The sequence below is a fragment of the Rhinoraja longicauda genome, chromosome 5, assembly GCF_053455715.1.
Source record: "Rhinoraja longicauda isolate Sanriku21f chromosome 5, sRhiLon1.1, whole genome shotgun sequence".
Classification (NCBI taxonomy): Eukaryota; Metazoa; Chordata; class Chondrichthyes; order Rajiformes; family Arhynchobatidae; genus Rhinoraja; species Rhinoraja longicauda.
Genome location: NC_135957.1, coordinates 78,540,754 through 78,564,341, shown reverse-complemented (window position 1 = coordinate 78,564,341; position 23,588 = coordinate 78,540,754). Strand labels below are relative to the sequence as shown.

Below are 23,588 nucleotides of genomic sequence, written 5' to 3'. Positions count from 1 at the left end.
CCTAATTGTGCTCCTATCACTTATGACTCTCTTCAAATTTCAGATTCACAGCTGGGTCAATTACGATTCTATATTGAAGGAATGCCTTGTAGGAAGAATGACGTCAAAGCCTTTTACGGTTGCTCAAGGTAGAGTTCATTTTCCTAGTTTTTATTATGCATCAGAAATTGAACCACTTTTAAGGTAAAACCCTGGCATCAAAGTAAAAAAACAATTATCAAAATGAATACTGATTTTGGTAGTCATGGAGTGATACAGCGTGGAAACAGGCCCTTCGGCCCAACTTTCCCATACCGACCAACATGCCCCAGCTATACTAATCCCACCTGCTTGCGTTTGGCCCATATCCCTCCAAACCTGTCCTATCCATGTACCCGTCCAACTGTTTCTCGTGACATTATGCAGTTGGAGTGCTGATCTTTTGATACATAGGCGCTTAAATTGATTAGATTTGGAGAAAGGATGTGGAGATTACATGTGTGATAAATACCTGCCTTTTTGACCTTAAATGGGCTACACTTAATATTTTACTGCAATCTCGCTTGCAGTGACTCATGCTGGTTTTAGAACTAACCCGTGGGTTCATTCAGCAAATAGGTCATTTCAGTTCAGGCTGGCCAGTGATATAAAAAGCAGCCTTTGCCTCGTAAAGCAGAAATGTTTTGTGGCAGCAGATTTTGGTGAACATTATGCAAGAAATGGTAGATCACTGCAGTCATAGTCACACAGCATGGAAACAAGTCCTTCAGTCCAACCTGCCCATGCCAACCTAGATGCCCCATCTACACTAGTCCCACCTGCCTGCGTTTGGCCCATATCCTTGGAATCATAGAGTGATACAGTGTGGAAACAGGCCCTTCGGCCCAGCTTGCCCACTCCGGCCAACAATGTCCCAGCTACACTAGTCCCACTTGCCTGCGCTTGGTCCATATCCCTCCAAACCTGTCCCATCCATGTACCTGTCTAACTGTTTCTTAAACGATGGGATAGTCCCAGCCTCAACTACCTCCTCTGGCAACTTGTTAGATACACCCACCACCCTTTGTGTGTATCCTTCTAAACCTTTCCTCCCGATATACCTGTGCAAATGCCTTTTAAATAATAGTTCCGTGACTGAACTACCTCCTCTGGCAACTCGTTCCATATACTCACCACCATTTGTGTTAAAAACTTGCCCCTCAGGTTCCGAGTAAATCTTTCTCCTCTCACCTTAAACCTTTGTCTTCTGGTTCTTGATTCCCTTACTCAGGGTAAAAGACTGCACTTTCCCTATCGATTATCCTCAAGATCTTATTCACCTCTATAAGATAACCCCTCGTCATCATGCACTCCAAGGAATAACGTCCTAGCCGGCTCAACCTCTCCCTATAGCTCAGGCCTTTGAGTCCTGACAACATCCTTGTAAATCTTAATATTTACATAAATGCGGCAAACATAATGAAAAGCCATGATGCCTTTAATGAAAATGCTCCATTATTGTAATGAGAGGTTGCATCTTCTGTAGATTAGATGTTCTGTGCAAGCTTTGAAGTGATTAATTAAAAGTTTTATGTGTTGACTTTGTATTTGACTTTGTATTAGTATTCAGCACAGCAGTTTATTATTGGACAGAGTGTGTGTGTATTTTTTGCCTAAAAAATATAAACACGTTGTGCTAATTGAGTATGTTAGATTTTTCTCATTAGATTTGCAGTGAGGATTTTCAGGCCTCTAAGCATTCTCAAACTAATATCTTTTCGCCTCCATCATTTGACAATTATTTCTCTCCTTCCCGAACATTTGTGCCTTCTTTCTACTGTAATTTTGAATGCCAATTACATTAAAATTCTCGTGTAGCTGCAAATGGTTGTTTCCATTAACTGCTGTGATGCTGAATTAATAAAACATTTACTGTCAGGCAATTAGGAGGATTTAATTATCTTCACGTTTAAACTATTGTGCCATCAACTGTCTTGATCAATGAAAGAGGGGACATGTAGTTTAGTTTAGAGATACAGCGCGGAAACTGGTCCTTCGGCCCACCGAGTCCGCGCCGACCGGTGATTCCCGCACACTAACACTATCCTACACACTAGGGACAATTTACAATTTTACCAAAGCCAATCAACCTACAAACCTATATGTCTTTGGAGTGTGGGAGGAGACCGGAGCACCCGGAGAAAACCCACGTGGTCACAGGGAGAATGCGCAAACTCTGTGCAGGCAGCACCCGTAGTCAGGATCGAACCAGGGTCTCTGGCGCTGTAATTCTACCGCTGCGCCACCTTGCCGTACAACATTGTTGAATAGGTTTTTTCTATTGTAGGGGAAAAAAAACTGCAGATCCTGGTTTAAATCGAAGGTGGGCACAAAATGCTGGAATAACTCAGCGGGTCAGGCAGCATCACGGGAGAGAAGGAATGGGTGACGTTTCGGGTCGAGACCCTTTTTCGAACTGAGGGGGCGGGACAAAGATAGGATGTGGTCAGAGACGGGAAGAATGGTGGGAGAACTGGGAAGGGGGAGGGGATGGAGAGGGGAAGCAGGGACTACTTGATGTGGGAGAAGTCAATGTTCATACCGCTGGGGTGTAAACTGCCCAAGCAAAATATGAGGAAACCACCAGGTAAAAGATGGAGGCGCAGGCAAGTCCCGAGAAAACAGACGTGGCTGTGGTAGCGAGTCTGGGTCAACGGTGGTCCATTAAAGACACTTTATTATCTCTTCTTGAGTAAGTTTTTAATGAATGGGGTGGTTTTCCATCAGTGAGAGGGTATAGAGTCCATCTGCCATATGTTCACTTTCCAAATTGTTTTTTGTTGTGTACCTCTTCTCTACGAGTGGAATTAGTGTAAGAATACAGCCTCATTTCACTTCAAAAACAGCATCCTCCATTAATTGTCTATCCACCTGCCAGTAAGATTCCCCCTCGCCAGGCTTTACCCTGCCCCTACCTCTTCTCCAGCTCCCTCTTTTCCCCTCCCTCCCCCTCCCCCCATTATAATTAATCTGAAGAAGGGTCCCGACCCAAAACATTACCTGTCAATATACTCCAGAGAGACTGCCTGAGCCACTACACTTTTTTATTTGTTTCCCCCTCCATTTATAGCTGTGCAAAATTAATCCTTTGTGTCACGTTTAAACATGTGTGAATTTACAATGCCATTTGCTTGACATGCTATTCTGTGATGGCAAGAGTGCCTTGGAAGACAATTCTGTTGAGTCCTCAAGGCAAATGCCACAACTGCTCTGAAACTCTTGCGGAGGATTATTATCTTTGATAATAAAAAATAATGATAAGATTATTTTTAAGAGTTTCGTTCCAGCAATAACTTGTACCTCAGGCCAATCTAAACGCATCTTTTGACATTGGTGTAGTCATGTTGAAATGGCAGCCACTTTGGTCTTGTGCTGTATACATTTGGCATCTCTGAAGTCTCATTGAAGACTCGTGCATTGCCAGATGTACACAAACAGAATGCGACAGATTTAACCGCAAATTAGGTGACAAGGGCACGTGATACAGTTCTACTAGAGGTTGGTTAGGATGCATTTGGAGCATTCTGTGCAGTTCTACATGCCCCCATTACACGAAGGATGGGAAGCTTTTTGAGATACAGTTTACCAGTAGGCTGATGGATTAGTGGATATTAGCTACAAGGAGAGATTGGATAAATTCGGATTGTTTTCTCTAAAATTACGAAGTTTGAGGAGAGACGTAATGGTAATATATAAAATTATGAGAGGTATAATCAGCCAAAACCTTTTCCCCAGGTTGGAAATGTTAAAGACCAGGTAGCATAACTTTAAGGTTAGAGGGGGAAATTTTAAGTGTGATGCAAGGCTAAAGTTCTAGTAACCATACTGTGATTGCATAGAATGAACTTTCTATGAAGCAACTTGCATGTTTTCAAATAAATTGGTGTAATGATGTGTCTTTTTATTTTGCTTTGGTGTTGTCCGCGACTTCATTTATTTCATCTTTCTTCCTTCTAGCTTCTGTGACTCGACCAGGTTTAACGGTGCCAAAGGTGATGTTACCAAATGGTATGTAGTCAAAAACCACAACACGAAGAAGAAACAATTAACCCAAAGGAACAGGTTGTGTAGGAAAATAACTACAGATGCTGGTACTAATCGAAGATATCACAAAATGCTGGAGTAACTCAGCGTGTCAAGCAGCATCTCGGGAGAAAATGAATGTGTGACGTTTCGGGTCGAGACCCTTCTTCAGACTGATGTCGGGGGGGCGGGACATAGAAAGGATATAGTTGGAGACAGGAAGACAGTGGGAGAACATTGACCTCTAACTTTAGATAGCTCCTCTATCCCTCTCTTTCCCTCCCCCTTCCCAGTTCTCCCACTGTCTTCCTGTCTCCAAATATATCCTTTCTTTGTCCCTGACATCAGTCTGAAGAAGGGCTCGACCCGAAACGTCACCCATTCCTTCTCTCCAGAGATGCTGCCTGACCCGCTGAGTTACTCCAGCATTTTGTGATAACCCAAAGGAGCATATTGCTATCACTGGCTATTTCTGTGTGATCAATGACAAAGTTTCCCAGTAATTGTGAGGGACCTATGCTGCCATCTAACCCGCTAACTACATCTTTTGACATTGGTGTAGTCATACTGAAATGGCAGTTACTGTGGTTTAGTGCTATATACGTTTGGCACCTTTTCAGTCTCATTAAAGACTTCTGCATTCCAGATATATACAAACAGAATCCGACTGATTAAACAGCAGATTAGGTGGCATGGACTCATGATGCAGCTCTACAAGAGTTTGGTTCGGGCGCATTTGGAGCATTCTGTGCAATTCCGCATTACAGGAAGGATGGGGAGACTTTAGAGATTAGATTTACCAATATCCTGATGGATCCGTGGGTATTTGCTACAAGGAGACGTTGGATAAACTCAGATTGTTTATGGAATGTTGGCCTTCATAACAAGAGGAGCAAAGAGGTCCTTCTGCAGTTGTACAGGGCCCTAGTGAGACCGCACCTTGAGTACTGTGTGCAGTTTTGGTCTCCAAATTTGAGGAAGGATATTCTTGCTATTGAAGTTTACTAGGTTAATTCCCGGAATGGCGGGACTGTCGTATGTTGAAAGACTGGAGCGACTAGGCTTGTATACACTGGAATTTAGAATGATGAGAGGGGATCTTATCGAAACGTATAAGATTATTAAGGAGTTGGACACGTTAGAGGCAGGAAACATGTTCACACTGTTGGGGGAGTCCAGAACAAGGGGCAACAGTTTAAGAATAAGGGGTAGGCCATTTAGAACGGAGATGAGGAAAAACATTTTCAGTCAGAGAGTTGTGAATCTGTGGAATTCTCTGCCTCAGAAGGCAGTGGGGGCCAATTCTCTGAATGCATTCAAGGGAGAGCTAGATAGAGCTCTTAAGGATAGCAGAGTCAGGGGGTATGGGGAGAAGGCAGGAACGGGGTACTGATTGAGAATGATCAGCCATGATCATATTGAATGGCGGTGCTGGCTCGAAGGGCTGAATGGCCTCCTCCTGCATCTATTGTCTATTGTTTTCTCTGGAATGCCAAAGATTGAGGAGAGGCCAAATGGAAGTTTTTTTAAATTATGAGAGGCATAATTAGAGTAGACAGTCAGAACCTTTTCCCCAGGTTGGAAATGTTAAAGACCAGAGAGCATAACTTTAAGGTTAGAGGGGGAAATTTTAAGTGTGATGTAAGGCTTAAGTTCTAGTGACCATACTGTGATTGCATAGAATGAACTTTCTATGAAGCAACTTGCATGTTTTCGAATAAATTGGTGTAATGATGTGTCTTTGTATTTTGCTTTGGTGTTCCATGGCTTAATTTATTTCATCTTTCTTCCTTCTAGTTCCCGTGGCTCAACCAGGTTTAACGGTGCCAAAGATGACGTTACCAAATGGTGTGTAGTCAAAAACCAAAACGAGAAGCAGAAACAATTAACCCACAGGAACATATTGTTATCACTGGCTATTTCTGTGTGATCAATCCCCATCGAGTATTTTTTACACAGAGGGTGTTGGGTGCCTGGAACGCGCTGCCTGGAGTGGTGGTGGAGGCAGACTTGGGGCGAATGCCACTCGAGGCAGCACAGTGCGCAGCTGTAGAGTTGCTGCATTACTGCTCCAGGGAGCGCGTTCCAGGCACCCATCACCCTCTGTGTAAAAAATACTCTAGATACGTCCTCAAAAAATTCCAGAAGATTAGTCAAGCGTGATTGCCCCTTCGTAAATCCATGCTGACTCGGAACGATCCTGTTACTGCTATCCAAATGCTCAGCAATTTCGTCTTTTATAATTGACTCCAGCATCTTCCCCACCACCGATGTCAGGCTAACTGGTCTATAATTTCCCGTTTTCTCTCTCCCTCCTTTCTTAAAAAGTGGGATAACATTAGCTGCCCTACAACCCACAGGAACTGATCCTGAATCTATAGAACATTGGAAAATGATCACCAATGCATCCACGATTTCTAGAGCCACCTCCTTAATTACCCTGGGATGCAGACCATCAGGCCCTGGGGATTTATCGGCCTTCAGTCCCATCAGTCTACCCAACACCTTTTCCTGCCTAATGTGAATTTCCTTCAGTTCCTCCGTCACCCTAGGACCTCTGGCCACTAGTACATCTGAGAGATTGTTTGTGTCTTCCTTAGTGAAGACAGATCCAAAGTACCTGTTCAACTCGTCTGCCATTTCCTTGTTCTCCATAATAAATTCACCTGCTTCTGTCTTCAAGGGACCCACATTTGCCTTGACTATATTTTTCCTCTTCATATACCTAAAGAAGCTTTTACTATCCTCCTTTATATTCTTGGCTAGCTTACCTTCATACCTTATCTTTTCTCCCCGCATTCCCTTTTTAGTTATATTAAGTTAATTAAGTTTGATTAGGTTGACTAAGTTAGATTAACCAACTAACTTATTTATTAAGAGAGACACAAAGTTTTGGAGGAACTCAGCAGGTCAGGCGGCATCTGTGGAGTAAATGGACAGATGATGTTTTGGGAACACACCTGTCTATTCCCTGCTGCCTGACCCTTTTGAGTTCCTCTAGTATTTGTGTGTGCTGGAATTTAATTATTCAGACAAGCTGAGCAGCAAGCGCCCCTTAACATCTGTACACCTCCAAAGTGATCTAATGATATTGAACCAGTTCAAAAATAAGATTGCTCTATAAGTCAGTATCTGTGGTGCCAGCCAAGCACAAATTGATCCCCAGATCGCTTGTTTTTCAAAAGTTCAATAGTGCTTTATTTGTCCCATGCAACTGCACAGTGAAATTATTTCGCAAAAAATACACATGCATACGCCGCCATTATTGGCGCCAATATCCAAAGACCAGTTGGCCGTGCGCTCGGAGTACTGGAGCAGATCCCCGATTAGTTATTTGACTCTGGCTAGCCTGGGGAACCTGTCTACTCTGCCTAATGTAAATTGAAATCTTTCCACATCTTTGGCAGATGTCGAAGTCAAACTCTTCAATATAAGACTCGTGGGCGACTTGATTAACCATCAGCAGTGAGTTTATTTTCCTTGCACAAGGAGAGAGTGTCACACACAGTACAAGGGTGAGGTAGATTGATGTGTTAATTACTGGATCTATACTTTACTCTTGCACTATACAAAAGTTGTAGACTTCTTGGTTCTATATGCAACAGAGTGCAAAGGGAAAATACTTAATGTTAACAACTGATACTAGATTGTGACTTCTCGGTTCCCGAATGCACAAGATACAAAGGTAACATCAATGAAGGTGTTAATGGCGAGTCTGCAAGAACCGGGGTATAGTGGAACTGACAGTTAATATACCTCATAGAAATACCTCATATTTCGCCTGGGCAGCTTGCAGTCCAGTGGTATGAACGTTGACTTCTCCAACTTTAGATAGTTCCTCTGTCCCTCTCTTCCCCTCCCCCTTCCCAGTTCTCACTCTATCTTCCTGTCTCCATCTATATCCTTCCTTTGTCCCACCCCCTGACATCAGTCTGAAGAAGGGTCTCGACCCGAAACATCATCCATTCCTTCTCTCCTGAGAGGCTGCCTGACCTGCTGAGTTACTCCAGCATTTTGTGAATAAATACCTTCGGTTAATATGTTAAGTGATAGATATTGGCAGGCGTCTTTTGGACTCTGCGAGCAACAGATCACAAAGGTGAGGGAACGATGTGTTGACGATAAGTGCGTCAGGGCCAGGGCGTAGTGGAGATAGCGGTGGGTATTGGAACTCGCGGCAGAACCCAAGAGACGCAACAGAGGGCGTAGCAGTGTTGGAAATGGTTTTGTGCCATGGAAGGTGCCCGCTTGTGACTTTATGAAATGTCTTTAATAAATAAAGTAACTTCAACAGTTTTGGGACTTCCACACGAGATCATGAGTTGGTACGGGAAGGATTTCTTTCCGGTGCAACATCAGCTATCCTTTGCAATACCTTCATGGTCGGGGCATGGAGTATAAGAGTAAAAAGTCAAGTTGCAGCTTTATAGGACAGAGGTTAGACTGTATTTGAAGTATTGTGTTCAGTTCTGGTTGTCCCATTACAGGAAGAATGTGGAAGCAATTTAGAGTGTGCAGAGGAGTTTTGCCAGATTGCTGGCTGGATTAGAGGATATTAGCTATAAGTAGAAGTTGTGGCAGGGAGGGAGATACAGTAGGTGCATTTAAGAGTCTTTTAGATAGACACAAGGCTATGTCGGAAATGGAGGGATATGGATCATGTGCAGGCAAAGATTAGTTTAACAGCCTCATGTTTGGCATGGATATGGTGGGCCAAAGGGCCTGTTCCTTTGCTGCACTGTTCTTTCATAGAGTAGCATGTAATGCAGCTATCTGGTCGTGATGTGATTATCTTATACAGGAAAATGGGGCACGAGAATTGTATAGAAACTTGGTCCACTGAGGAAATGTGAGACTTTGTAGAATCTAGAGCACAATGTGCCAAGAAGATGTTTTTTTGTTCTTAATTATTTGTATAGATGACATTGTGGTAACTTTCACTATTTTTTTAACAGGATTAGCTGTTCCAGGTGGATCTCAAACACAACCTCAAGATATTTCCCCACGGTAAAGATCATGTGTATTTTCTAGGGGAAAAAAACTGCAGATGCTGGTTTAAATCGAAGGGAGACACAAAATGCTGGAGTAACTCAGCGGGTCAGGCAGCATCTCGGGAGAGAAGGAATGGGTGGCGTTTCGGGTCGAGACCCTTCTTCAGACTGATATGGATCAGTCTGAAGAAGGGTCTCGACCTGAAACGTCACCCATTCCTTCTCTCCCGAGATGCTGCCTGACCCGCTGAGTTACTCCAGCATTTTGTGTCTCCCTTCGATTTGTATTTTCTCAGTGATTGCTTTGAAATGCTACTGATTTTTTCAGCAACTGTTGCCCCTGTGATTTCACAGTTTTAATGGAAGATCTCAATTGAAATATAATTATTGTTGATTTGCAGATAAACTTCAGACATATGTGATTGAGTTTCCAACCACTGACAAATAATTTTGCACTTTGCATTGTTTTTTTCCATCATGCATTGAGATACTTTTTTGCACTTAAAAGAGTCCTCTTGTCTTTTTTTCCCTGGAGCTTTACCAGCACCATATTTATTTCAAGATGGCTAGAATACAAAAACAGGGGTGTACAGTGCATTCAGAAAGTATTCAGACACCTTCACTTTTTCCACATTTTGTTACGTTACAGCCTTATTTTAAAATGGATTAAATTCTTTTTTTGTATCAATCTAGACACAATACCCCATAATAAAAAAGCAAAAACAGGTGTTTAGAAATTTTTGCAAAGTAATGAAAAAATAACTGAAATGTCACATTTACATAAGTATTCAGACCCTTTACTCAGTACTTTGTTGAGGCACCTTTGGCAGCGATTTCAGCCTCAAGTGTTCTTGGCACAAGCTTGGCACTCCAGTATTTGGGTAATTTCTCCCATTCTTCTCTGCAGATCCTCTCAAGCTCTGTCAGGTTGGATGGGGAGCATCGATGCACAGCTATTTTCAGATCCCTCCAGAGATGTTCGATCGGGTTCAAGTCCGGGCTCTGGCTGGGCCACTCAAGGACATTCACAGACTTGTCACGAAGCCACTCCTGCATTGTCTTGACTGTGTGCTTAGGGTCGTTGTCCTGTTGGAAGGTGAACCTCCGCCCCAGTCTGAGGTCCAGAACGCTCTGGAGCAGGTTTTCATCAAGGATCTGTCTGTTCTTTGCTCCGTCATCTTTCCTTAGATCCTGACTAGTCCCCCAGTTCATGCCGCTGAGAAACATCCCCGCAGCATGATGCTGCCACCACCATGCTTCACCGTAGGTATGGTATTGGCCACGTGTTGAGCGGTGCCTGGTTTCCTCCAGACGTGACGCTTGGCATTCAGGCCAAAGAGTTCAATCTTGGTTTCATCATACCAGAGAATCTTGTTTTTCATGGTCTGAGAGTCCTTTAGGTGCCTTTTGGCAAACTCTAAGCGGGCTGTCATGTGCCTTTTACTGAGGAGTGGCTTCCATCTGGCCACTCTACCATAAAGGCCTGATTGGTAGAGTGCTGCAGATATAGTTGTCCTTCCGGAAGGTTCCCCCATCTTCACAGAGAAACTCTTTAGCTCTGTCAGTGTGACCATCGGGTTCTTGGTCATTTCCCTGACCTTCTCCTCCCCCGATTGTTCAGTTTGGCTGGGCAGCCAGCTCTATGAAGAGTCCTAGTGGTTCCAAAGTTCTTCCATTTAAGAATAACGGAGGCCACTGTGCTCTTTGGGACCTGCAATGCTGCAGAAATTGTTTTATACCCTTCCGCAGATCAGTGTCTCGACACAATCCTGTCTCAGAGGCCTTCGTCTTCATGGCTTGGTTTTTGCTCTAACATGCACTGTCAACTGTGGGACCTTATATAGACAGGTGTGTGCCTTTCAAAATCATGTCTAATCAATTTAATTTACCACTGGTGGACTCCAATCAAGTTGTAGAAACAGCTCAAGGATAATCAATGGAAACAGGATGAACCTAAGCTCAATTTTGAGTGTCATAGCAAAGGGTCTGAATACTTATGTAAATGTGATATTTCAGTTATTTCTTTTTAATTACTTTGCTAAAATTTTTAAACACCTAGATTGATGGTAAAAAAAAAGAATGTAATCCATTTTAAAATAAGGCTGTAAGGTAACAAAATGTGGAAAAAGTGAAGGGGTCTGAATACTTTCTGGATGCACTGTAATGCTGAGGATCCATAAGGCGCTGGTCAGGCCGCATTTGGAATATTGTGAGCAATATTGGGCACTATCTTTAGTTTATTGTTACGTGTACCGAGGTACAGTGAAAAGCTTTTGTTGCATGCTAACCAGTGAGCAGAAAGACAATACATGATTACAATTGATCCATTTTTCCATATTTGGGAAAGGATGTGGTGGCTCTGAAGACGGTCCAGAGAAGGTTTACAAAAATGATCCCAGGAAGATTAGGCTAACCTGTACTCACTAGAGTTTAGAAGAATGAGGGGGGACCTCATTACAACTTACCGAATAGTGAAAGGCTTGGATAGAGTGGATGTGGAGAGGATGTTTCCACTAGTGGGAGAGTCTAGGACTAGAGGTCATATCCTCAGAATTAAAGGACATTGTTTTAGGAAGGAGATGAGGAGGAATTTTGGTAGTCAGAGGGTGGTGATTCTGTGGAATTCTTTACCACAGAAGGCTTTGGAGGCCGTCAATGGCGGAGTAGACTTGATGGGCCAAATGGCCTAATTCCTCTATCACATGACCATCCACGCCTTCATCTTCTTGGTATTAAAATTGGTTTATTATTGCCATGTGTACTGAAATACAGTGAAAACTGTTGTTTGCCTCCTATCCAGTCAAACCATACCGCACATTAATACAATAGAACTGTGCACTCATCCAACAACGACTGCACGGGGAAAGTAACCAGAGTACAGAATATAGTTTTGCAGATTTGCAGTGATACAGCTACAGAGAAAGTGCTGATTTAAAACAAAAGTGCGAGAGCCACAATGAGGTAGATTGGAAGATCAGCAGTGAACCATTATGAATAGGTCTATTGAGTAGTTTGATAACAGCGGAGAAGAAGCTGTTCTTGGGTCTTGTGGTTTGAGCTTTCAAGATTTTGTATCTTTTGCCTGACGGGTGCGGGAAGAAGTGAGAATGACCAGTGTGTGTGTGAATGGTCCTTGATAATGTTAGGTGCATTCCCTTGTCAGCATGAAACATAGAGGAGATTGGGGTGGTTTGGGGGAAAGGATGGGAGGAGGAAGGGGTGATTGATTTTTGTAATCTTACTCATCTTGCTACATCTTACGGTGCAGCACTGTGACACAGCGGTAGAGTTGCTGCCTTACAGTGCCAGAGACTCGGGTTCGATCCTGACTATGGGTGCTGTCTGTACAGAGTTTGTGCGTTTTCCCCTTGACCTGGGTGGGTTTTCTCCGGATGCTCTGGTTTCCTCCCGGGCTCCAAAGCCAACAGGTTTAGAGGCTGATCGGCTGAGTTAAATTGTTCCTGGTGTGTAGGATAATGCCAATGTACGGGGATTGCTGGTCGGCGCAGAATCGATGGGTCGAAGGGCCAGTTTCCATGTTGAGTAGAGCTACTGCTCGTGGAAAGAAGCTGTTTTTATGTCTGGCTGTGGCGGCTTTGATAAATACAATCAAGCCAAACTCAAATATAATAGGTAGAGCAATGGGCGAGATGCAGAGTACAGAATATATTGCTCAACATTGTAGCGCATCAGTTACATTGACAAAGTCCAATGTCCACAATGGGGTGGAGGTCCACCAGACAGTAACCTGGCTTATGGAAGGGCAGTTCAGAAGCCTGGTAATAAAGAGGAAAAATCTGCTCTTGAGTCTGGTAGTGTGCACCCATCTTTCCTCGATCACACAGATACAATCGAAAAGAAGGCACCTAGGTCCTGGATGAGACGATTTTCACCTTAACATCAACAACCTTTCCATTTCCTTGCTACACTACTGTTTTAACGTTTAGTACCCTGGAGATTACTCCTCTGTTTTTTGCTCTTGATAAAATGTCCTAGTTTCTGATTTAGCATGATTGTTTATTCTTTGAGACTGATTGGCATTGTACATTAATGTTCGTTTGACCTTTAAAATGTTTTTTTAAACTGGAATTCAAAGGTCATTGTCATCCAACTCGATTTTTTTTTTTTTTTTTGAAACAATTTTACCAGATATGAATGGTTTCAGACAGAGGATACGATCACAGTTGTTATATACACCAGACAAAAGGTATGTGCTCCAGAATAAAACCAGTTGGAGAATTTCCTTTGCAACGATACCATGGTACAGACTTGAGTAAACTGTAGGATGAAAGGCATGATGCAGCTATAACTTTGATGAATAATTCAGAAAATCAATTTAATTTGACATTAAAGACCAGTGGTTATTTTATTGTTTAACATAACATTTGAAAAGCTTTTTAAATATTTAATGAAGTAACTAAGCCTTTTAAAATTCTTTGAACAGTTTTCATCACAGTTTTTGGTATATTATGCCAGTCCATGTTATTAGAAACATAGAAAATAGGTGCAGGAGTAGGCCATTCGGCCCTTCGAGCCTGCCACCGCCATTCAATATGATCATGGCTGAGCATCCAGCTCAATATCCCGTACCTGCCTTCTCTCCATACCCCCTGATCCCTTTAGCCACAAGGGCCACATCTAACTCCCTCTTAAATATAGCCAATGAACTGGCCTCAACTACCTTCTGTGGCAGAGAATTCCACAGATTCACCACTCTCTGTGTGAAAAAAAACTTTCTCATCTCGGTCCTAAAAGACTTCCCCCTTATCCTTAAACTGTGACCCCTTGTTCTGGACTTTCCCATCATCGGGAACAATCTTCCTGCATCTAGCCTGTCCAACCCCTTAAGAATTTTATAAGTTTCTATAAGATCCCCCCTCAATCTTCTAAATTCCAGCGAGTACAAGCGATTTTGGCATTGTTTATCTTTTGGCAAAAATACTTATGCCAAAAAATTGTCAGTTTTGATGGCTTCAGATGAACTACATGAGGAAATGTTGATGGCGAAATGATTGTGGACTTCATTGGCTTAAAATCTAGACTCTTGAAGCATATCATTTGCCATTTGGTGTCAATACAATCAATGTTTTGGGGAAATCCCGACATGATGTGTCTCGAGTTTAGAGATGGAGCATGAAAACAAGCCCACTGAGTTCATGCTGACCATCGATCACCCTTCACACTAATTCGACATTGTCCCTCTTTCACATTCACTCCCTACACACTAGGGGCAATTTTACAGGCGCCAAGAAACCTACAAGCCCACTCGTCCTTGGGATGTCAGAGGAGACCTATGCAGTCACTAGGGAGAACGTACAAACTCTGTACAGATATCAGGATGGAACCCGGGTCAAAGGCGCTGTATGGCAGCAACTCTGCCGCTGCGCCACTGTGCAACCCCTAAGTTGTCCTGGGTCTCAGGTCAGTAGATTATAAGGGACTGCTCCGAGTTCTAATGACACTGTTCAGTAATGGTCATTTGTGTACATTTCTCTTCACTTTATATAGTGTGGGTGTTCCACTATTAATGGTGGAATTTGATGTGCACCTGATACAGGAATAGGTGAGATGTGTTAATGTGTGTCACAGATGGAAGTACCCTATCCAATTTTCAAATTGGTTCAGCGTGACATTATACAATCTCCGGTGACATCTATTCCCTCATAAATTAAAATGTTACCATGTGCTGCTTTTAAAAGTAATGGGTAATTCATTTACTAGATTTTAAAATAAATATCATTATTCAAATGAAAGGGATGGATTTGGTGTGACTACTCTTATGACAGAATTGGTACTAAAAATTGAAATGATATCAGAATGAAAATTGATTAATTATGTTTGGTGTCTATAAACCAATTATATAAATTTTTGGTCTGAACCTTTTTAATGAAAGGCTCAGATAGAGTGTGCATGTTTGTTTAGGAGTTTGTACGTTCTCCCCGTGAGGAGTTTGTACGTTCCCCTGCGTGGGTTTTCTCCGGGTACTCCGGTTTCCTCCCATGCTCCTGAGACGTATCGGTTTGTTGGCTAATTGGTTTGGTTAAATTGTAAATTGTCCCTAGTGTGTGGGATAATATGCAGGGATCACTGGTCGGTGCGAACCTGATGGGCTGAAGGGCCTCTCTCCACACTGTATAACTAAACTAAACTAAGATTGGATGTGGAGAAGATGTTTCCAGTAGTAGGAGATTCTACGACCAGAGGGCAAGGCCTCAGAATAAAAGGATATACCTTTGGATGGAGACGAGGAGGAATTTCTTCAGCCAGACGGTGCTGAATCTCCAGAATTTTTTTTTTTAGATTTAGATTTAGAGATACAGCGCAGAAACAGGCCCTTCGGCCCACCGGGTCCGCGCCGCCCAGCGATCCCCGCACACTAACACTATCCTACACCCACTAGGGACAATTTCTTTTACATTTGCCCAGCCAATTAACCTACATACCTGTACGTCTGTGGAGTGTGGGAGGAAACCGAAGATCTAGGAGAAAACCCACGCAGGTCACGGGAAGAACGTACAAACTCCGTACAGACGGCGCCCGTAGTCAGGATCGAACCTGAGTCTCCGGCGCTGCATTCTCTGTAAGGCAGTAACTCTACCGCTGCGCCACCGTGCCGCCCCAGACAGCAGTGGAGACCAAGTCTTTAGATATTTTTAAAGAGGAGGTTGATAGGTTCAGGATTAGTAATGGCGTCAAAGTTTATGGGGAGAAGGTAGGAGAATGGGGTTTAGAAGGCAAAATAGATCAGCCCTGATCGAATGGGGGAGCAATCTCTATGAGCCAAGTGACCGAATTGTGCTTCTATATTTTATGGTCAAAGACAATTCTTGATTTGTGCAAAATTCTTTTGAAGGACATCAACTCAGACTCCGTGATTGTAGACTTGGAAGGTGGTGTTCTAAGAACAGAAGTTCGTCAACAAGAATATTCTTATATCCTTCAAATGGGTATGTAGGAGTTTGAGTAGCATTGTTGAATGAAACAATTCAAAATATAAATTTTCATTCTGAATGTAAATCATTGTTGAGATTTGCTCTTGAAAATGTTTTGATTGGATATTCCTGAATATTAGCCTGCTGTAATGGTTTCAGTTAAATAGGGAAGTGCACAGTAAATAGGTGGCATAGAAATATTTAGACTTAAGGGCCTGTCCCACTTAGGCGATTTTAAGGCGACTGCCGGCGACTATGCTGTCGCCGACAGTTCGCCGGGTGTCGCGGGAATGATCGTGAGGAGTCTTCCAAGAATCGTAGTGGATCTCGGCGCGTCGCTGAGAAATCATCCAGAGTGACATTTCTCGGCGACAGCTGGCTTGTCGCCAGGTATTGTTGCTTATTGCGGGCGCTGTCGCCTGCTGTCCCCAGGTTTGCTAGGTTCTCTTAGATGCATTTAGAAGCACATAATATTAAAATACCATAAAATGCTTGTGTTTAACCAATTTATTTACCGTCAGGACATTTGACAGGTAGATTGGAGGCGACAGTTTGACGGTCAGGTAAGCGTAGGAATTTCGTGATGTTTATGGCCATCAGCCATTACATGTAAAGTGGGCTCCCAACCCAGATATGCAACCCAGAAACCAGATATGCATCTCCCATACATTTTCAAAGAATGCCCACACACTTTTCACAAAAATCCACTTAACCACTTTTTAATTATTTTTTTTAGTACAGCTATTAATAAACTGGAAGTAAATCCAGTTTATGCCTTGTTACCGTGAAGCTTGGTTTTTAAGTAACCCATTCAAGATGTTATAGTTTAAAACTCTCAAGTACTTACCGACTTGTCAGTGATTTCAGCGAAAATTAGGACCCCGGACAAGCATTGACAGCGTGAGAATTTTGCGATGTTTCCGAAGACGCTGTAATCTCGACCTGTCTCAGCATTGTCGTGGTCATTGTCATCGGATAAAAGAAAAGTTCGGCGATCTGCTACAACTTTGACAGTCGCCGGCAGTCGCCTTAAAATCGCCTAAAGTGGGACAGGCCCTTTAATGTTTTTGAGGTTTGCGCAATGAATTTTAACAAAAACAAGTGGTTACATCTGGTGTGATTGTTTGGGAGTTTTCTACATATTTAGTGCATGTTCATATAAAGTAATTCAGGCATTTAATGACTCAAATGGTATTTTGGTGCCTTAGTGATTGGCACATACATGGTTGTGAACATGGTTCCATTAACAGACCTTCATTAGCAGACTTTCACTATGCACATGACCACTGCTCCATCATAACCTAAAAAAGACACCTGCCTAACTGAGCCTTTCATCTGTTCCTACCGACAGATAAGTTCTCCATTTACCTCTTGGCCTGCATTAACCTGTTTTCTTTTCACTATTGACCATGACCCGAGTATACTCGGTGGTGGCACCGAACAGGTTAATGGGCCATAACTGAACTGTACACTCTTGGTGTGAGGAGAAATTTTCTGAGAGCCACCAAGTGCTGAAATACCTCAGAGAGTTTGACAGCATCTCTGGAGAAAGACACAAGGTGTTGGAGTAACTCTGGGTCAGACAGCATCTCTGGAGATAAAGGATGGGTGATGTTTTGGGCCGGGACCCTTCTTCGGACTGAAAGTAAAGGGGAGGGAACTGGAGGTAGGGAGAAAGGGCCAGAAGAAAGAAGGGCCAGCGACAGATGACCAAGGAAGGGTGGACCCCATGGTGGCCCATTGTTGGCTGGAGAACATGTTTCGTGTTGGGACCCTTCTTCAGACCCATTGATCGGTGATGTTTCGGGTCAGGACCCTTATCCAATCCCACAGTTTCTCACAGCAAATCTGCAAACCAGATAATAGCCACCTGTTATTCGTGTGAAGGGGGGGGATTTTCTCACTGTAAATTTGTCAGGCTTATAGATTCACTTTGACTTTAGTTGTGTATTCTCTTTGTATTGATTTTTGTTTGACTAACAAGATATTCCAATTTTCTTATATATAGAACTGAGTCATGAAGTACAAGAGGTGGTATCTGGTATGTGGAATTTCAGCAGCTTTGTTTTTAAGAAATGATTGGTTATATCAACATTATTCATACTTTCAAATCAATTTCCATTAATAGTTTTTCTTTTGCATTTGTTCCCAAAGACAAAAAAATAGTGTATTCATTTCTGAGCTCATTTCCATTTAATAACCCAGAAAATAGTTGCACTAAGATATGGGAAAAAAAGTTTTCTATAATTCATATTATCGTATAGCTTTGGCTAGCAATCTCCTGTCCATAGCACAAATCCAATAATCGAGTAAAAATTCACTGTCATCTTAATGATCATTAATAGAAGGCATATGTTATTGTTGCTTTCTTACGTCAGGACATTGAGTGTAACATTCAGGACATTAGCTTGCTACATTTGGGGTATATGTGCAGTTATGGTCACCCCACTACAGAAAGAACATAGAAACATAGAAAATAGATGCAGGAATAGGCCATTCGGCCCTTCGAGCCAGCACCGCCATTCAATATGATCATGGCTGATCATCCAAAATCAGTACCCCGTTCCTGCTTTTTCCCCATATCCCTTGATTCTGTTAGCCCTAAGAGCTATGTCTAACTCTCTCTTGAATATATCCAGTGAATTGGCCTCCACTGCCTTCTGTGCCAGAGAATTCCACGGATTCACAACTCTCTGGGTGAAAAAGTGTTTCCTCATCTCAGTCCTAAATGGCCTACCCCTTATTCTGACACTGTGACCCCTGGTTCTGGACTTCCCCCAACATCAGGAACATTTTTCCTACATCTAGCCTGTCCAATCCCTTAAGAATTGTATATGTTTCTATAAGATCCCCTCATCTAAATTCCAGTGAATACAAGCCCAGTCGATCCATTCTTTCATCATATGTCAGTGCCGCCATCCCAGGAATTAACCTGGTGAACCTACGCTGCACTCCCTCAATAGCAAGAATGTCCTTCCTCAAATTAGGAGATCAAAACCGCACACGCCTTAGAACGTAGAAGCTTTGGAAAAGATGCTGGGGTGGTTTACCAGAATGATGCCTGAATTAGGGGTATTAGGTGCAGGTAGAGGTTGGATTTCTTTATCTGGAATGCCGGAGGCTGCAGGGAGACCTGATAGAAGTATATTAAATGATCAAACGCATAGATAGGGTGGACAGTCAGAATTATTTTCCCAGGATGGAAAAATCAAATGCTAGGGGGGGCATAGCTTTAAGGTAAGAGGGGCAAAGGTTTAAATCGGATGTGTGGGGAACGTTTTGTACACAGAGGGTGATGAGTGCCTGGAAAGCAGATACATTGGTTGCCTTTAAAAGTCTGTTTGAAGGGCATATGGATATACAGGGAACGGAGGGATATGGGTTATGTACAAGTAGATAAATGATGGACTTGCCATCATGTTCGGCACAGATGTTGTGGGCCGAAGGGCCTGTTCTTTTGCTGTACTGTTCTATATTCTAAAAGTCTAGTCATAACTTAAAACCGCATAATAGACAATAGACAATAGGTGCAGGAGTAGGCCATTCAGCCCTTCGAGCCAGCACCGCCATTCAATGCGATCATGGCTGATCACTCTCAATCAGTACCCCGTTCCTGCCTTCTCCCCATACCCCCTCACTCCGCTATCCTTAAGAGCTCTATCCAGCTCTCTCTTGAAAGCATCCAACGAACTGGCCTCCACTGCCTTCTGAGGCAGAGAATTCCACACCTTCACCACTCTCTGACTGAAAAAGACTAAATAATGAATTTAATTTCAACTTGTATGCTATTCTGCGTTCTTTAGTATCATTTCCAGTGCGCCTTGATGTAATAGATGTAAATTCTAATTCATCCATTTAGTACTTTGTAGCTGCAAAGTGGGGAAAATTGAACTGCACTTGAAAAAACTAAATAATACGGTATGGAGTGATCTTGGACAACCTCGAGAAGATCACGACTCGTACAAAAAGAATACAAACAGGGGTATGTATTAGCTGTTATATGAATTATGAGTTGATCAATTTAAATTCTTTTAAACTTTGTGAGATGAATAAAAAGTATAATGTTTAGGTTCTGCGTCCTGTAATCTCTATACAACCAATACTCCAGGGAGGAGATGTTTTTTAAGGCCTCACGGGTAGCTTTATTACCTAGTTAATTTAATCCTAGTTTATCGATCTTTGCTTCCTTCTTTTGGTTTCAATTTGGGACAAAGTCTTCAGTCCTTAGAGTCGTTAGGTCATACAGCTTGGAAAGAGGCCCTTTGGCCCAACTTGCCTGTGCCGACCAAGATTTACTACGAAAGACTAGAATATGAAAACAGGGATGTGGGATGTAATGCTGAGGCTTTACAAGGCACTGGTCTGACCACATTTGGAGTATTGTGAGCAGTTTACGGCTCCATATCTGAGGAGGGATGTGCTGGCGTTGGAGAGGGTCCAGAGTAGGTTTACAAGAATAATCTCGGGGATGATTGAGTTAACGTATAAGGAGCGTTTGATACACTGAGCCTGTACTCGCTGGAGTTTGGAAGGATGAGGGGGGGACCTCATTGAAACTTAACGAATAGTGAAAGGCCTGGAGAGGGTGGCTGTCGAGAGGATGTTTCCACTAGTGGGAGAGTCTAGGACCAGAGGGCACAGCCTCAGAATAAAAGGACATCACTTTAGAAAGGAGATAAGGAGGAATTTCTTCGGCCAGAGTTTGGTGAATCTGTGAAATTCATTGCCACAGATGGCTGTGGAGGCCAGGTTATTGGGTATTTTTAAAGCAGAGATTGACAGATTCTTGATTAATTTAGTTTAGTTTGGTGATAGAGTGTGAAAACAGGCCCTCTGGTCCACCGAGTCCATACCGACCAGCGATCCCCGCACATTATCACTATCCTACACACACTAGGGACAATTTTACATTTATACCAAGCCAACTAATTTACAAACCTGTATGTCTGTGGAGTGTGGGAGGAAACTGAAGATCTCTGAGAAAACCCATGTGGTCACGGGGAGAACGTACAAACTCCGTACAGACAGTACCCGCAGTCGGGATCAAACCTGGGTCTCTGGCGCTGTAAGGCAGCAACTCTACCGCTGCGTCACTGTGCTGCCCTCAGTAAGGGTGTCCAGGGTTATGGGGAGCAGGTAGAAGAATGGGGTTGAGAGGGAAAGATAGATCAGCCTTGATTGAATGGCGGAGTAAACTTGATGCGCCAAATGACCAAATTCTGCTCCTATGACTTATGAAGATGCCGCATCTACGGTAGTCCCACCTGCCTGCATTTGGTCCACATCCCTCTAAACATTTCTTATCCTACTAAAGAATCAGCTGGGATTAAATTCCATTATTTTGCTTTCCAAACTGACTATTCCAGGCTTAGGCTCCTGGAGTTACTTAAGTTGTTCTTACCAGGGGGGAAAAAAAATCCAGAGAAGTGGCAAGTAATAATAGACACCTTTGGAACACCAGTGTTCTTAGCTTGATAGATGTGACACTGAATAAACCTTTCCACAATAAGGAAAGGACCAGATAGTAATTTGTGGCAAAATGTTGGGAGGAAAATAAGGTCTATGAAGAGACAGTCACTCAACCTATGGGTTTATGTGCCAAAAATATGAGTAACAAATTAGAGGAGAAAAAATTCAAGTTTAAGTTTTTTTTGTTTCGTTGAGAGATTCAGAGCAGACACAGGCCCTTCGGCGCCGAGTCTGCAGTGATCACCCCGTAGTACACTAACACCAGCCCACGCACACTTGGGACAATTTACAATTTTACCAAAGCCAATTAACCTCCAATTTTTGGAGTGTGGGAGGAAACCGGAGCAACCGGGGAAAACCCACACGGTTACAGGAAGAACATACAAACTCCATATAGACGGCACCTGTAGTCAGGATCGAACCTGGATCTCTGGCATTGTAAGGCAGCAGCTCCTCCACTGCACCACCGTGCCACCCTTTTATTTATCAAACTAGAGCTAATAAAATTTTGTATTTGTAATCTTCACATAATATAACAAACTTTCTTCCCCACCCTCCCCCTCTTCCTTTTTCGCCACCAACACAGATCTTTTCTACCGGAAATGCAACCTGATTTCAAAGAAGGGTGTCTCGCATAACACCAGACTGTTCTGCTTTCAACTACCTCCTGGATGTCATTTGACTATACCTGTTGGGCAACACGTTTATCTTAAAAGCCGTATTCAAGGTACAACAATCCTTTCAAGAGAAAGTTAGATCTAGCTCGTAGGGTTAAGGGAATCGAGGGATATGGGGAAAAAGCCGGAGCGGGGTACTGATTTTGGATGATCAGATTGAATGGCAGTGCTGGCTCGAAAGGGCCGAATGGCCTACTCCTGCACCTATTTTCTATGTTTCCTTTTACACACTTCCCCGAACTACTTAATTTAAAAGTAAAATATAAACAATTATGTGTATGACTGAGGTTACAACAGGATCTGGATCAACTGGAAAAGTGGGAAAAGGAATGGCACATGGCATTTAAGTCAGACAAGTGCAAATTGATGTATTTTGGGAAGTTTAGTTTAGATATACAGCGCGGAAACAGACATTTTGGCCCACCGAGACCGCTCCAACCAGCGATCCCCGCACACTAACACTATCCTACACACACTAGGGACCATTTACAATTTTAGCAAGCCAATAAACCTCCAAACCTGTACGACGTTGGAGTGTGGGAGGAAACTGGAGAACACCCACGCAGGTCAATAGACAATAGGTGCAGGAGGAGGCCATTCAGCCCTTCGAGCCAGCACCGCCATTCAATGCGATCATGGCTGATCACTCTCAATCAGTACCCCGTTCCTGCCTTCTCCCCATACCCCCTCACTCCGCTATCCTTAAGAGCTCTATCCAGCTCTCTCTTGAAAGCATCCAACGAACTGGCCTCCACTGCCTTCTGAGGCAGAGAATTCCACACCTTCACCACTCTCTGACTGAAAAAGTTCTTCCTCATCTCCGTTCTAAATGGCCTACCCCTTATTCTTAAACTGTGGCCCCTTGTTCTGGACTCCCCCAACATTGGGAACATGTTTCCTGCCTCTAATGTGTCCAATCCCCTAATTATCTTATATGTTTCAATAAGATCCCCCCTCATCCTTCTAAATTCCAGTGTATACAAGCCCAATCGCTCCAGCCTTTCAACATACGACAGTCCCGCCATTCCGGGAATTAACCTAGTGAACCTACGCTGCACGCCCTCCATAGCAAGAATATCCTTCCTCAAATTTGGAGACCAAAACTGCACACAGTACTCCAGGTGCGGTCTCACCAGGGCCCGGTACAACTGTAGAAGGACCTCTTTGCTCCTATACTCAACTCCTCTTGTTACGAAGGCCAACATTCCATTGGCTTTCTTCACTGCCTGCTGTACCTGCATGCTTCCTTTCATTGACTGATACACTAGGACACCCAGATCTCGTTGAACTCCCCCTCCTCCTAACTTGACACCATTCAGATAATAATCTGCCTTTCTATTCTTACTTCCAAAGTGAATAACCTCACACTTATCCACATTAAACTGCATCTGCCATGTATCCGCCCACTCACACAACCTCATGGGGAGAAGGTACAAACTCTCTCCGTGCGGCGTTGTAAGGCAGCTTCTCTACTGCTG

General features: G+C 43.1%; 1 protein-coding gene across 1 annotated transcript in view; it reads left to right on the top strand.

Moving 5' to 3' along the window:
- cyb5r4 (cytochrome b5 reductase 4) overlaps positions 1–23,588 on the top strand; it is a 62,488-nt gene that overhangs the window by 12,505 nt on the left and 26,395 nt on the right. The window contains exons 4-12 of the mRNA XM_078399845.1: positions 44–128; positions 3,976–4,026; positions 5,839–5,889; positions 8,997–9,048; positions 13,182–13,239; positions 15,886–15,979; positions 17,973–18,005; positions 19,824–19,946; positions 22,020–22,160. Coding sequence (XP_078255971.1) covers positions 44–128; positions 3,976–4,026; positions 5,839–5,889; positions 8,997–9,048; positions 13,182–13,239; positions 15,886–15,979; positions 17,973–18,005; positions 19,824–19,946; positions 22,020–22,160 — 688 coding nt within the window. The remainder of the gene's footprint in view (positions 1–43; positions 129–3,975; positions 4,027–5,838; positions 5,890–8,996; positions 9,049–13,181; positions 13,240–15,885; positions 15,980–17,972; positions 18,006–19,823; positions 19,947–22,019; positions 22,161–23,588) is intronic.